General features: G+C 38.2%; 1 protein-coding gene across 2 annotated transcripts in view; it reads right to left on the bottom strand.

The window, feature by feature from the left end:
- The window catches only part of utp20 (UTP20 small subunit processome component), a 48,954-nt gene that overhangs the window by 11,177 nt on the left and 24,069 nt on the right, over positions 1-13,708 (bottom strand). For both annotated transcript variants that reach the window (XM_073946910.1, XM_009300013.5), the window contains exons 27-48: positions 13,324-13,532; positions 12,909-13,052; positions 12,662-12,741; positions 11,877-12,109; positions 9,313-9,457; positions 9,040-9,127; positions 8,805-8,948; positions 8,680-8,733; positions 8,254-8,406; positions 6,933-7,088; positions 6,707-6,847; positions 6,449-6,586; positions 6,225-6,364; positions 6,055-6,140; positions 5,326-5,630; positions 3,729-3,868; positions 3,472-3,628; positions 3,271-3,369; positions 3,023-3,190; positions 1,525-1,691; positions 1,306-1,447; positions 3-119 (exon numbers count right to left, since the gene is read on the bottom strand). In XM_073946910.1, the coding sequence (XP_073803011.1) occupies positions 3-119; positions 1,306-1,447; positions 1,525-1,691; positions 3,023-3,190; positions 3,271-3,369; positions 3,472-3,628; positions 3,729-3,868; positions 5,326-5,630; positions 6,055-6,140; positions 6,225-6,364; positions 6,449-6,586; positions 6,707-6,847; positions 6,933-7,088; positions 8,254-8,406; positions 8,680-8,733; positions 8,805-8,948; positions 9,040-9,127; positions 9,313-9,457; positions 11,877-12,109; positions 12,662-12,741; positions 12,909-13,052; positions 13,324-13,532 (3,206 nt within the window). The remainder of the gene's footprint in view (positions 1-2; positions 120-1,305; positions 1,448-1,524; positions 1,692-3,022; positions 3,191-3,270; positions 3,370-3,471; positions 3,629-3,728; positions 3,869-5,325; positions 5,631-6,054; positions 6,141-6,224; positions 6,365-6,448; positions 6,587-6,706; positions 6,848-6,932; positions 7,089-8,253; positions 8,407-8,679; positions 8,734-8,804; positions 8,949-9,039; positions 9,128-9,312; positions 9,458-11,876; positions 12,110-12,661; positions 12,742-12,908; positions 13,053-13,323; positions 13,533-13,708) is intronic.

The raw sequence follows: 13,708 nt of genomic DNA, 5'->3' as shown, positions 1-13,708 counted from the left end.
ACCTTTACATGCATGGAGCTCAGACAGTCCAGGAGGAGAGGTACAAACGGATCCAACATCTCCTTTACTGATGGAACAGATGAGTTGATCTTTGAACTCTTCAGACTACAGTGAAGCAGCTGTAAAATACAAGTGGATATTTGACAAATTTGTGAAACTATGTGCCATGTAAAAGAAGCAAATTCTTGCATTCAACTGGGATGCAACTAATCAAAAGTGAGAGTAAAGACAATGCTTTTAAAGATTTATTTGGCCTTGCCTGATTGTTTTAAAGCTAAGCTACAAGTTTAAATTACAAGGAAAGGGGAAAGAAAAAAGATTGAATGCATTTCTTACATTTAAACACACGATAATTTAGCATGATTTAACATGGTAACTTATAATAACAAGTTGCTTATATTTTTAGATAAACATGCTGCAAATGTTTCTAAAAACCTTTTTTTTATATGGCACCAAGAAAAAAAAGAGCAATACATCAAAATTCGCAACAACATCATCAGGCTGACTGTAGAAAACATGGCCCTGAGTACCAGTGGACATTTAAGTATGACAACGACCCAAAACACACAGCAAATGTGGTATAGAAATGGTTAGCAGACAAAAACATTAACATTTTGCAGTGGCCCAGCCAGAGTCCTGACTTAAACCCAATTGAGAATCTGTGGAAGGAGCTAAAGTTCATGGTGATGGCCAGGAGGCCCTCTAAGCTGAAAGAGTTGGAGCTCATCGCTAAAGATGAATGTGCAAACAAAGCAGTAGAGACATGCAGAAATCTGGTCAGCAATTAAATTGGTGTAACAGCCAATAAAGGTTTTTCTATTGATTATTGAGAAGGGTATGGATGATTTTGGACATCCAACTTTTTGTTCAAATGTAAATAAAAGCTGAGAATGTTTGTTGTCCACAATTATGCCTCTTGTACATAGTCTTATTATCTTTTGTGAGACGCCCTAGTGAGTTCCTGTTCAAAAATACTTGCTGGTTGAATAAATATAACATTAGGTCAGAATTTGCTATGGAGTATAAATAACTTCAGGCTTTAATGTATATATATATATATATGATGGCTCTTCACCTTTTACCATAGTTGTACTTAAACTATTCACCAACACGCAATGATATCTTAGGGAAATATGATATCCAAAAAATGGATAGAAAGATAAATAAATGAATAAATCCATTCATCCATCCATCTATATTCCAACTTCAAGCAATAAAGTATTATAGTCATTTCTGTTTGCACTGAACCTCAACTACAAACCCTCTTCTTGTGATGGATCATAAACCGTGCCATATTTCTCTTACACTGAGACCCGTTTCCACTAGGATGTGCATATTGGTTCTGCTACTGATGGCAGCTTTAGCTCCTCCTCTTTTAGGGGTGGCAGGCAGCAGCAAACAGCTTGGAGGAGGCAGGCGAGGGTCTGGAGGAGGACGATGCTTCTCTCTGGATGAATATAAGGTAGGAAACTGTTAAAAGTGAGATATCAATGAATGAGTCCTGTGTCGTAGTGAGTAACCTACTTGTTTTTGCTGGTGATGAGCGGAAGGCTTTCGCTGATGAGTCCGTGGCTGAGCAGCAGGATGGACTGAGGGCTCAAGCTCTGATTGAGCAAAAGTCCTGCCACAATCCTTCGAAACACAGCATGCACTCGCCTCGATACCTTCAAACTAGCTGTGCTCTCAAGGACCTGAGAGAAAGGTGGAGACCAGATTGATTGTTTGTTTAAATTGTCTCTAACACTGGAGACATCAAAACAGTTCAAAACACAAACATAATAACCGCACATAATAAGACAAATACGCAAGTGTAAATAACTAACTGGATTAGAGCATAGCGATGAGCTGTTCTGAATTGTGTGACATCAAACAACTTTCCTGTTAAAAGGTTAAGCTACAATCTTTCTTGGTTAAGAAGCTATTTCACTCTGATTTACACCACAATAGGCAATTTTTAAAAAAACTAAAACTATTAGTCAAAAAACATTTTCGTTAACCGAAATAAAACGAATAATCTCAATAAATGAATAACTTTGTCCCGAAATGTCCATCAGTTGTATTTTGCAAAATCCTTCAATCCAAAGGGCCCTTCGAAGTGGCCAGTTTTGAGCACTTTGGTTTGGAATGACACTTTAATATGCCGGCCAGTAGGGGTGTCAAAATTAATTGTTTCTTCGGTGCACCTCGATGCAGACGCGGACAATAGGGTATCGGTTCAGTAATAATCATAACTGGTTATTATGTACTGACGTCATTTATCTCCTATGCGCTATGTTGCGAGGGAGGTGAGCACGAGTATTTACAACACTCAACCAACTCAGGGCCGGCCCGTAGCATAGGCACCATAGGCAAATGCTAAGGGTGCTGTATATCCAGGGGGGCGCCAGAAATGAGCACGGTTCAGCTGGTTTGGTTTACGATATTCCTGACACTCATTCAGTTATAGACGGCAATTACTCAAAAACCTCTTACCCTAAAAAGATCTAAAGTGTGTTTCCTACAACATAACAAAGCTGGTTATGTTTCAAAGCTGTCTTTCTCTTTTTTCGCTCAACATTACGAGCACTGCTCCGTTTAAGCCCTCGCAATATGTGTTTAGCCGGGAGAGCTCACGCTGAGAGGAGCTCTCAGTTAAGGACCGTAGGAAAAGTGCTTCTTTTAAAGGGCTTAAGTGTGTGTGTGTGTGTGTGTGTTCGTTTGTTTGGTGCTGTCTATGTTTGTGTATGTGCTTGAATGAGAGACAGTGTGGTGCTGTGTGTCTGTGTGTTTATACAGACAGCTTGTTATAGCCTCCCCCCTAAAATATAACACTGTATATGGAAAGCATCGTCAATGCACCGTGATGCACCGAGATATCGAATTGAACCGAATCGAAGACATGATAATCGTAACCGAACCGAACCGTGAGACCAGTATAGGTTCACACCTCTACCAGCCAGGTATTTTTTAACCCAAAGTGCCCTTAAGAGGGCAATAAATCCTTTTTGGATCAGACTTTTGTGAATGATTTTTAGTTACTGACCTCTTTGAGTGGCAGGATGAGGCTAATGACACGCTCCTGTCCACAGAATTGTCCGAGGAACTCATACGAGTCAGAACTTTTGCTGTGACGAGCCTCCATCACCTTTGAAACAATTCCTTTAATATCCTTCTCATCTGCAACGGCTCCGAAAAGCTCATTGTTGAAGATCTAGAAAAAAGTGTGGAGAGTTAGTCAATGAAAGTGCATAAAATTCTGACTGAAAATGTAGTATTGTTGGTGGCATTTACCGCAATGAGCATGTCCATGCACGGGTCAAGATCACCGCCGGTCAAAGATGGTTTCAGGACCAAGAGCAGATGGTATACAGTGAAGGTCAGAACATGGACCTGTGAGGACAAATTATTTATGAGGCAGTCATCTGTGATTTAGTTTGTTTAGTCCATGTCTATATTACGCTATTAAAAAACACATTAAAAATCCTATTTTACCTGATAACCCTTTACTAAAACCGCCTGCATCTCACTGAGCAGATAATGAAGGTACTGATGGCCAAGAGTCTGCAAAATCTTCACTAAAGTGTTTCGAGCAACGTCACGAATCTCCTGGAAGCGGCTCTTCAGATGAACACAAACTTTCAACAGGATCCTGCACATATAAACACCAAACCCAGCATAATGTTTTGCTGATCAGAGGTTGCACTGTAAAATCTCCACTTTTTGATCATTAATAAAGTCAGTAATCATACCCAGGTAAGTTAGCTTCCATGACGTCCTTCGGCAGAGTCTTCATGAGCTGGATCATGGCGAATGCGATAGGCACTCTGACCACCTCTTCATCTTTCACCTCCTTAGATTTCACACTCTTGTGTTCGTCATCACGTTTAACCTGCAGAAATAAACAATTGTGTGCTTCAGTGTGAGTCTAGAAACAAATGTAATGTGTATTTTTGGAGTTTTGGAGTCATTAGAGAAAAAGCTAACACTGTAATCTACAGGAAATTGTGCAATAAAACAAAGTCTAATTCCTGCGACATCGTATTTCTTAATTAAACGGATGATTCATGTAAAAAATGAAAATTCTGTGATCATTTACTCATCCTTCAGTTGAACACAAGTGAAGATATACTGAAAAATGTTGGGGGAAAACAGCAATTGACTTGCGTAGTATTTTCCTGTTGACAGTATTGCCCAACATTCATCAGAATATCTAGAACCATAGTTCGGAACTACATGAGTACGCATAAATGGTAAGAAACTACTTTGTTAATGGCTTATAAATATGTAATCAAGTTTATTAATCTCGTCTCCACTCAGACTTATTACTGTAATGGTGATTGTAAGTGCGCAATTCTTAAAATAGCCATGGCATGAACTTGATTTTTTTAATCTCATTATAGGGAAAAAATACTTAATTATCCCAAAGAAAACTGTAAAACAAACCATCAATCAACATCTAATTTTAATTAAATGTGTAAGATTTACATTAAATGCCTTTGAAGTAATTTGCATTGTCAGGTAAAGTTAACAATAGTCACCAACTAGAACCTGACCAACTGAAAGTGTTAAAGACGTTCACACCAAGGACGATAACAATACACTTAAATGTAACGATGATTATATTTGTGTCCACGCCAGCAATAATGATCTGTTGCTCGTTTTAATGCTTTTGCTTTAAACTTTTGTAACCAGCAAATGTGAATCTAGCACATCTGACCAGTGAATCCAGCTTGTGTAATCAATCTTGTTTAAACCAGTTAACTTAAACCAGCATTTTGTAATGAAGCAACACAAAGAAGCCCAAATGAGCACTGGATACTTGAGGTACTTTTATTTTTACACTTTAATATGATAAACATCAATGCAAATTTTATTATTCCCCCTATGATATGCTTTTATAGAGTTATTATCTTTAAACTATCTTTGAAAACTTAATATCAAGAAGTGAGCTTCTCCACAGTGTTGCCTTTAGCTTTAAATAGCAAAAGCCTTTTATCTTTCAATGGATTCTGACAGGCTGACAGTGTTTTATCAGGTATAAGCTGTAAAAAAAAAATCTTTCTGAAAGTGATCCCAATAACACAGTGTTTCTACATCTTTATAATTAAATCTGTGGTCTGAAGTCTGCACTAGTTTTCCACATTCAGAACGTTTTATCGCATGATGTCTTAATTGTTACCTATATAGATTTATATGTAGATATATGTAGATAATCGGCATATAACATAAAAAAATACATGTAATAAACAAAATAAAGGAATAGAGGGGGTTGTTAAATAGTTATCTTTACAGTTATCAAAGATGCCTTTACAACAAAATCATGAAGTATAATAAATGAGTTCAGACCTTTGCAGTGAGGCACTTGTGGAGTTTGGGCAGCACGCTCTGAGTGACCGTGTGATGAATGGAGGAAATTAACGCCTCCAGTTCCTGTTTGCCATGTGGAAGACCACTGCTGACCACAGGAGGAGCTTTCTTCTGCTGGCTGCCCTTGTCTTTTTTTGGTTTGACAGGATCTTTAGTCTTAGCATCTGGTGCTTTAGAAGTGGCTTCTCCAGCCTCGGTTTCCATCGCTTCTTCAGCATCACTTTCATCCGTGTCCATGGTTTCTGCCACCTCATCCTCAGCCTCTTCCACCACAACACTGGGTTCTAGAGTTGAAAGATCAAGTACAAGTCAACTTATTATTTTTGTTTTGTATGTAAGGGTGGGATCAGCATGTCATTCACATGATATAATATATAGATCACCTGCCCTCACATGTGAGAGAAATGGTTTTGTGTGTCATTTAACCAATCTGTACTTACTGTCTACTATGTGTACACCTATTTATTGTCTTATACGGATTACTGTCAACATTGCCAATTGTATATTATCTTGTTGTTTGGGAGTATGTTGTTTTATTTTGCACTGTCTGAAGCCAGCACCTAAGCTTTTCAGTCATCATAGCACACGTGAGGCTGATGATGTGACAATAAAAGTGATTTGATTTAGGTCGTTTTGAGCTAGGAAAACAACTGCAATATTAGTAAAACACCATTGCTCAATTATAACGGGCTGTTTTGATTCACTCACCTTCTGCCTTATTCTTTGCTGCCTCGATTTCTTTACTGAGAGTCTCATGGTCAAAGTGAAAGGCATCGAGAACAGTCAGCAACAAGCTACATCAAAGACAAAGAGTATTTTTAGTGCCATAACAAGGACAAAAGCATCATTAACGCGCACCAAAGCACAGACAAGTGTACCTGACAGCCAGTTTCTGCTCAGTTATTCCGGTTTGTAAAATATGGACAAAGTGTTTGAGGTAGAACAGGTATTTGGACCAGGTCAAGCGTCTGCAAACGGCGCCAACAACTTCTACAGCCGCTGTTGTCATGGGTTCATACTGGAAAACACAAAGAACGCAATTAGTTTAAAGCTGAGAAGGTTTTGAGTAATGATGAATTCAAATCGGTCAAAAATGTAACACCTTCAGCAGTTTTTCATCAACTAGAGCGATCATGGCATAGGGCATGATGTAGTTCTGCATGGAGCGTGATGACATCACAATCTTGCCCTCGGTCAGCTGACGGGCAAACTTTCTGAGGGCACGACCCCTTCTGTAAACCTGGAAAACAGACCGACTTTGAGCTGATGTCACGTTTTGCATTTATATACCTAGAGACCTAAGAAGGTCAATTCATACATCTTAGAGACCTCTGCTGTTAATAAAGTGTACAGACGTTACCTGTATGTGCTTCATATGCTCAAAGAAATCAGACTCTAGATCATTATAGTCGGTCAATTGCACCAGATCCCGAAACTCTGCTCGGTTCGGGAAGGTTCTCACCAAACAAGCCAAAACTGTTGTATAATCATTCCGTACACTCTGTAAAAACAAAAACCTGGTTGATATAACGGTGTTATACGCACATGAAGAGATTATACAGTGTTATGCAAGCACTAGTTTCCACCTCAGTCTTGCTCTTCAAACCCTTTCGCACTGCATCCAGTATCATGTACTGCACAATCTCCTTGTAATGAGCCTCTGGACAGCCCACTTCAGACAGCTGCGTTATTACAGCTGACAAACACATGGTGCCGCTGTCAGCCAGAGACATGTCTCCAATCTGTCACAGAAACACACAAAAAGCATTCAAAAACAGATCAAGAGCAAGAAACTAAAAAACTACACTCAAAAAGAAGCCACATCACGCTATTTTATTTCATTTACTGGATGTTTTAGAATATTATAATATGCTTTAAAACATTATTTTCCAAAGGTTTCTACAAAGCCACGCCTTCCGAATGTCACAAAATGATCTGATTGGCCAGGTGAAAAGTACGTTGTGATTGGCCAAACTGTATCACCATAATTTTCCAAGTGGTGCTCGCTGCAGAGCCATTTGAGGAGAGTTGAGCTCCAGTGAGGGGGAGCTTAAGCTTGAGCTCCACCTTTTTTGCACTTCTTCTACGAGTGATGTCACTGGGGGTAGGGTTAGGGGTGGGGTTAGTGTACGCATTAAAACAGCTTACAGGAGGAGGAGCGACAGCTCATGCTCCCCCTCGCTGGAGCTCAGCTCTCCTCAAATGGCTCTGCAGCGAGCACCCTCTCTAATTTTCTGCCTTTTAGCCAACAATCACATCAGTTTCAATAAACGATTCTAATAACAAATCAACAATTTTGAGGTGTATCCGGTTTCCACGCAAAACATGTACAGCAGATGAGAGGGAAAAAGGAAGCAAGCACATATAAGTTTATTAAAAAAACCTGTGCTTGCAGAAACAGAATAGGGCTTCATTTTACCACCCAGGGTCTCTGTGTTATGTTGAACTGCGTCATGTTTATTGCAGACAGTATAATCAGATTAGTATCTTTGCATTAGCATGTCATCTAATTCAACTGATACATTTAGATCACATTTACATTTACATAAACAAATGAATTCATTTAAAATATATCATTTTGTTTTTTGGTGCTATTTGCATAAACTGTCAGGTAGTGACAATGTGTTTCTGAAGTATAAGTGGTTGCTTTATTAATAGCGCTGGGTAGAGCAACAACTTTGAGTAAAACACTGATATATATTGGGCTTTCTTATCCTTAAAATGTCACAACAACACTACAAATGACTGAACACTTTGGGACTTGGATTTCTGAGAGAATAAATCCCTTTAGTAGACGACCACTAAGTTTTCAACTGATCTTAAGTAAACAAACAAATCAATTTCACACACAAAAAAAACATTAAAAAGCATCACATGGCTTCTTTAAATCTAAGTTTTTGACATCACCTCTAATGAATGGAAGCAGTTGTGCATGACAGCAGTCAGGTATTTCATGTCCATCGTCTTCATCTCTTTAATGTGTCTGGTGGCCTTCTGGAAAGCCATGAGACGCACGTCAAAGTGAATCTCATCAAGATGACGACTGTCAAATGCGTTGAGCTGCAGAAGAAGAGAGGAGACTGGTTTTGTTTGATTGTTTGAGCTTTGCTAAAACAATCACTGCTAAAAATCTCCTAAAAAAATGCACTGAATAAATAAATTCCTCACTGAATTAAAAGCAACACAATCTAATAAAACATGCTTCATAGTCAAAGTCATGTTAACAACAGAGCATATTCGCTTTGCTATTTGTTATTAAGAAGCAAGCAGCGCCGATTAAACATGAACATGAGTTGAAGAAACTAAATAAAAGCTGTTTGTGATTGTCTTTACCTGAATGACAATGTCTGTGATGTACTTCAGGTCATTGTTTATGTCTGACAGAGTCTGTGAGGACAAATATATCGAGTCAGAAAGTTTTTAAAAAGATTAATCTGATGTTAAAATTGAAAACTGACCTGGAAGGCTGCACACAGAGCCTTGCGTGAAAGTTTGTTTTGGATGACTGAGAAAAGTTTGCTGAAAGGCTTGAGGAATAAGCTGGGATCTGAACACTGCCTCAACAGGTTCTGCACTGTGCCCAAAATGTCCAACTCAGTTTCCTGAAAAAACAAGGTTCAACACTCATAAACTAAAATGATTTGACACATAACATTATAATAATATAACAGTATACACTATTTACTGGCATACCTGGGCAGTATTGGGTTTGTGAAGATAAGGCAGAAGCAAACCAACCAGTGTTGAACTCTGTTCCTTATCAGTGACAAATCGACTGATCCTGGAACAGAGCAAAAACATTATCTGAATAATTTCTGCATGTTTTATTTTAAAGCACATCAACATTTCTTATTACGTGAGCCTTCCATGCAAATATATTACAATGATTATAAAACTATACAGTTATCGTCCACAATGTGAATGGATCTTTAAGGTGTGCATGCCAACAGAGATGAACAGACATACTTTGAGAGGATGTTGAGTTCTTTGCTGACTTGAGCTCTGAATTTCTTCTTTTTGAGGCGTTCGGAGTTCTTCACAAGACTGCTGAGGTAGCGCAGCAGTGCTGGGATGTGAGGAAGCAGCAAACGGCAGCCAATCGTCAAAGAGTCTACATGAAGAAAACAAACAGAGATGTTAGATGTATTTGAAAGGGTGTGATTATTTCGATGCTATCAAACATGGTATCAAGCATGTAGCTTTTGCAAGATCTGACAGTTCATAAACACATTATCCTGTCTAAAACACAATATATTTGTATATTTTCTTCCTTAGTTTTATTTTCAAATATATGTAAAACAAATTATTTTGTACAAATGTTAACAGAAAAAAATATTCTCAATTTTAGAGAGATAAAAAAAACTTCAAGCATGCAAATAAAAATGGAAGGTAGATAAAGCAGAAAAGGTCACCAAGGTGATCTTCTGACACTAAACAGTTTTTTCTCAGGGGAGCAGTAGGAAATAAGTGGCTTTATATAAGACTTTATATATAATTCATTTAACTCAATATAAAATACTGTAGTTATTTTCTTATTTGGCAACAGCGTTTAAGAGGCTTTAATTAAACAGTAGCATTCAAAACCTAAAGAAATGCTTATCAACTTTGGCAAAAAAACACCTGCACTACAAAGGGTGCTAATCAATGACACACAGGTAGAGGTTGTGGAGGAATATAGGTACCTAGGAACAATTATTGACAACAGGTTGAAATTTGATCAAAATACACATACAATTGTTAATAAGGCTCTTCAAAGACTGTTTTTATTGCGGAAACTCAACTCTTTTAATGTAGAGAAAGTTACTCTTAAGACCTTTTACAATTCATTTATTGAAATTATTTTGTCCTTTTCCTTTATTTGTTGGTTTTCTTCACTGTCCAAAAAAACAAGAATCGTATTCAGGGCATCGTTAATTTGTGTTCAAAGATTTTGGGAGTTCCCCTGCGAAGTCTTGCATACTATTACGAACAGCAGGTATTGAGGATGGCACATAAAATACTAGGAGACAGCACACACCTCCTAAATAAACATTTTGAGCGGATGCCCCTTGGTCGACATCTAAGGACAATAAGATGTTTCACAAATCGCTATAAATATACTTTTGTGCCTGAAGCAATTAGGATATGTAATAAATGTAGTTAATCGATGGACTATTATTTGTTTTTTGAACTTGCTGTTAAGTGTTGATGTTTGTTGTGTAAAGTGTGTCATTCTTGTTATACTATATGTGAAAGAACCACCAGAGCGAAATGATAGCCCCAAGGGGATTAATAAAGTTTTTAAACTAAACTAAACTAGCATAGTGTAGCATACATTGTGGTTATGCTTGGTCCGTCGTTGGTGCTGTTATAAAAACACCACATCAAACCTGTAGCTCTTTTATGAAATGCTAGCAAAGCACATTTTAAATCGCAATTTCGATCAGATAAATGGCATAAGATTTTTTCTCCAAATCGTGCAGCCTATTTAATATACTTAGAATGTTTTATACTTTGTTACAGACATATTTTGTGCCATCCTGCAAATGTTTTGCAGCATGTGAAATGTCCCAAACACTGTTTTTACCTGTCCAAAATGGGCAAAACATTTTGTTTTTACTTTCTGACATGTAAAAACATGTAAAAAAAATAAAAATCTATGTTATATATGCATAAAAAACTGTCAGGAAAAGAGTTTTATGTAAATTCAGAACACGACTCCACATATATGGACATAATTTTTCTCTAAAAGTACATCATATCAAAAGATGATGCCTCGGTTTTAGTCTATTTAGGTTCCAATAAGTCCAAATAGCAAAGTGAATTAAAAAATGCATGTAAAAAACTTTTTAACAAAAAGGTGCAGTAGGTGATTGTCTTCAGAAACATTTTTGTTGTGCTGGTTGAAAGTCTCTTCACAGTCCAATAGTAATGATAAAAGTAAATCATCTAAATTTATTTATTTGTATTTTTATTTTCTGGGTAAGGCATAAAACTAAAAAATATGCATCCAATTAAATATTGTCGGGCTGATAGCTCCCATTATTCTGATAAGTAGCTCAAACTGTCTGTCAGCAAATGTAGATTTGGACTTCTGTGCATCTGTTCACACAGATCCCCGCCGGCAACCGCTGGCAAATGACATGAACTACTGGGTTGTCTGCTGTTGTGGCGCAGTGCGCACGTTCGCAATTTCAGGAGGAGTGGCTTTGAATCACAGTCCCTCCTCACCGTCCAAAGATAATATGCTAAGCGGTTAGCATTTTGGCAGATCACCTACTGCACCTTTAAGAGCTAAAATGCTCATATGTGGCCACTAAGCCCAAGGAGGTTAATTATCATCAACACCCACTCATTCATTCATCAATTCATTTTACTTGGCAACAAATAAGTGAATACACTTAATTCGTCAAGGATATACACACTAAAGTTAAAAAAACAAACTTTTTTCCCTTGTGGTCCTTGATGTGAAGTACAGAAAATACTACTCCTGGTGAAAGATAAACTGTGACACAACTTTATAAAAGTAAATACAAAGACACAGTCAGTACCTGATCCATCACAGCTCTGATCCGGTTCAGGGATCACGCAGTCATTCACAATCAACTCTGTCTCGTTCTCCTTCAGCTCATAGTCTGGAGTGTTCAACAAACTCTCGGCTATATCCAAGACTAGAGCAGCAGTGCCATCAGAGACGTTTTTGGAGGATAACAGAGCAAAAACATTGAGCAGGACGTCACACTCAGGGTGGCCTGGCTTCTGCTTAGCCAGCAAAGGGAAAAACCTGACATGAAGAACAGACACAATTTAGGATATGATAACACAAATCAGTCAGTAATAAAGCCTTTTTAACAATGGATTAGATTTTGTTGTGCAGCTCTTGGTTTATTTAATCCAATGGATGGATAAATATGACCTCAAGTAGGTGACACCAAGGCCCCGTCTTAATGAGTGACTCACTGAATCATCGACTCAAATGATTTGTTCAAACAGCTGATTCATTCAGAAATAGAGCAAGCTACTGTTTTTAGAAATGAATGATCATTTTCTTGCTCAATATGCAACTTCTCTTGGATATAGGATGCAACGTGGCATAAAACTGTGTTTCTCAACCACGTTCCCGGAGGACCACCAACACTGCATGTTTTGGATGTCTCCTTAGTCTCTCATACCCATTACAGGTCTTTCAGGCTCTGCTAATGAGCTGATGATCTGAATTAAGTGTGTTTGGTTAAGGAGACATGGAAAATGTGCAGAGCCGGTGGTCCTCCAGGAATGTGGTTGAGAAACACAGGTATAAAAGACTACATTAAATCCGGTTTCATGCTAAACTTACCTAGCATTTTGGCTCCACACGCGGATGACTTTCAGAAGTGGTGAAGGTGCATATGGGCTTTCAGTGGACAGAAGACACACCTAAAAAACACAAACCATGTAATCTACTTATTGAACTGTGTGCATCAACTGACATAATAAACATATGGAGTCAGCATAAGCAGAAATCATGACAGATGCATTACTTTTTCCCATTTTAGGAAGCTTATTAAAGCTACTAAAGTTATTCAGACAGTTTTCTCACACACCTTAGGCCACACGATGACTTGAAACACAGCATCTAGCTCATCTGCAGTGAAGCTGTAGGACTCAAAGCCATCAAAGAAGTCTTGAATGCGCAGAGTCCCAAGGCGCCTCAAGTTCTTTAGAGGATTAATGCAACCAGGCTTGAGCTAAAGGAACAGGCAAGAACAGTGAGCTCATTAGATCAGCAACAAAAAAGACACAAAACTCCATGATTAAAAAAAATACTACTCTAAAATCTGATAATGTGCCTTAACACCAAAACTTTTATGTTGAAAAAAAGTGTCTAAACAATTAACACCAGCTAAATCAAATGCTACAAAAATGTGTTTGGCTGTATTGCCTTGCCTTACATGCACTATTTTAGTTTGCATAATAAAACAATTAATTGGGATGTTTTTGTTTTTGCAGTCAGCTCACCTGTTCTCTGTGATCCAGAATAAATGACACAGAGGCTGTGATGCACAGCAGGATCTGCAGTACTTTGGGCAGGTAGATGTGGATGAGATGGCCCAGCTTATGGATGAGCATTTCTATGGTGTTGAGCAGACTGTGCTGACGGCCCACAGGGAGAACAGCAGACAGGTTTGTCTCAGCTACAGCTCTTTCTACTGCCGCCAGGCACGTTCCTGCAGAAAAAAATCACATTTTCTGCTATCAGATGATGCGATTTCAAAACCAGAGCCTGCTTTTGATACATCTTTCCTTATTTTTAAGCAAAATGAGTAAAATGAGTCTGTCAATATTATAATAAAGCTTGTCAGAGTATTCTGGAATACCAGATGGGTTGCACTTATTGATGTGA

This window comes from Danio rerio, chromosome 4 (genome assembly GCF_049306965.1).
Source record: "Danio rerio strain Tuebingen ecotype United States chromosome 4, GRCz12tu, whole genome shotgun sequence".
Taxonomy (NCBI): Eukaryota; Metazoa; Chordata; class Actinopteri; order Cypriniformes; family Danionidae; genus Danio; species Danio rerio.
This window is presented reverse-complemented; position numbering and strand designations above follow the sequence as displayed.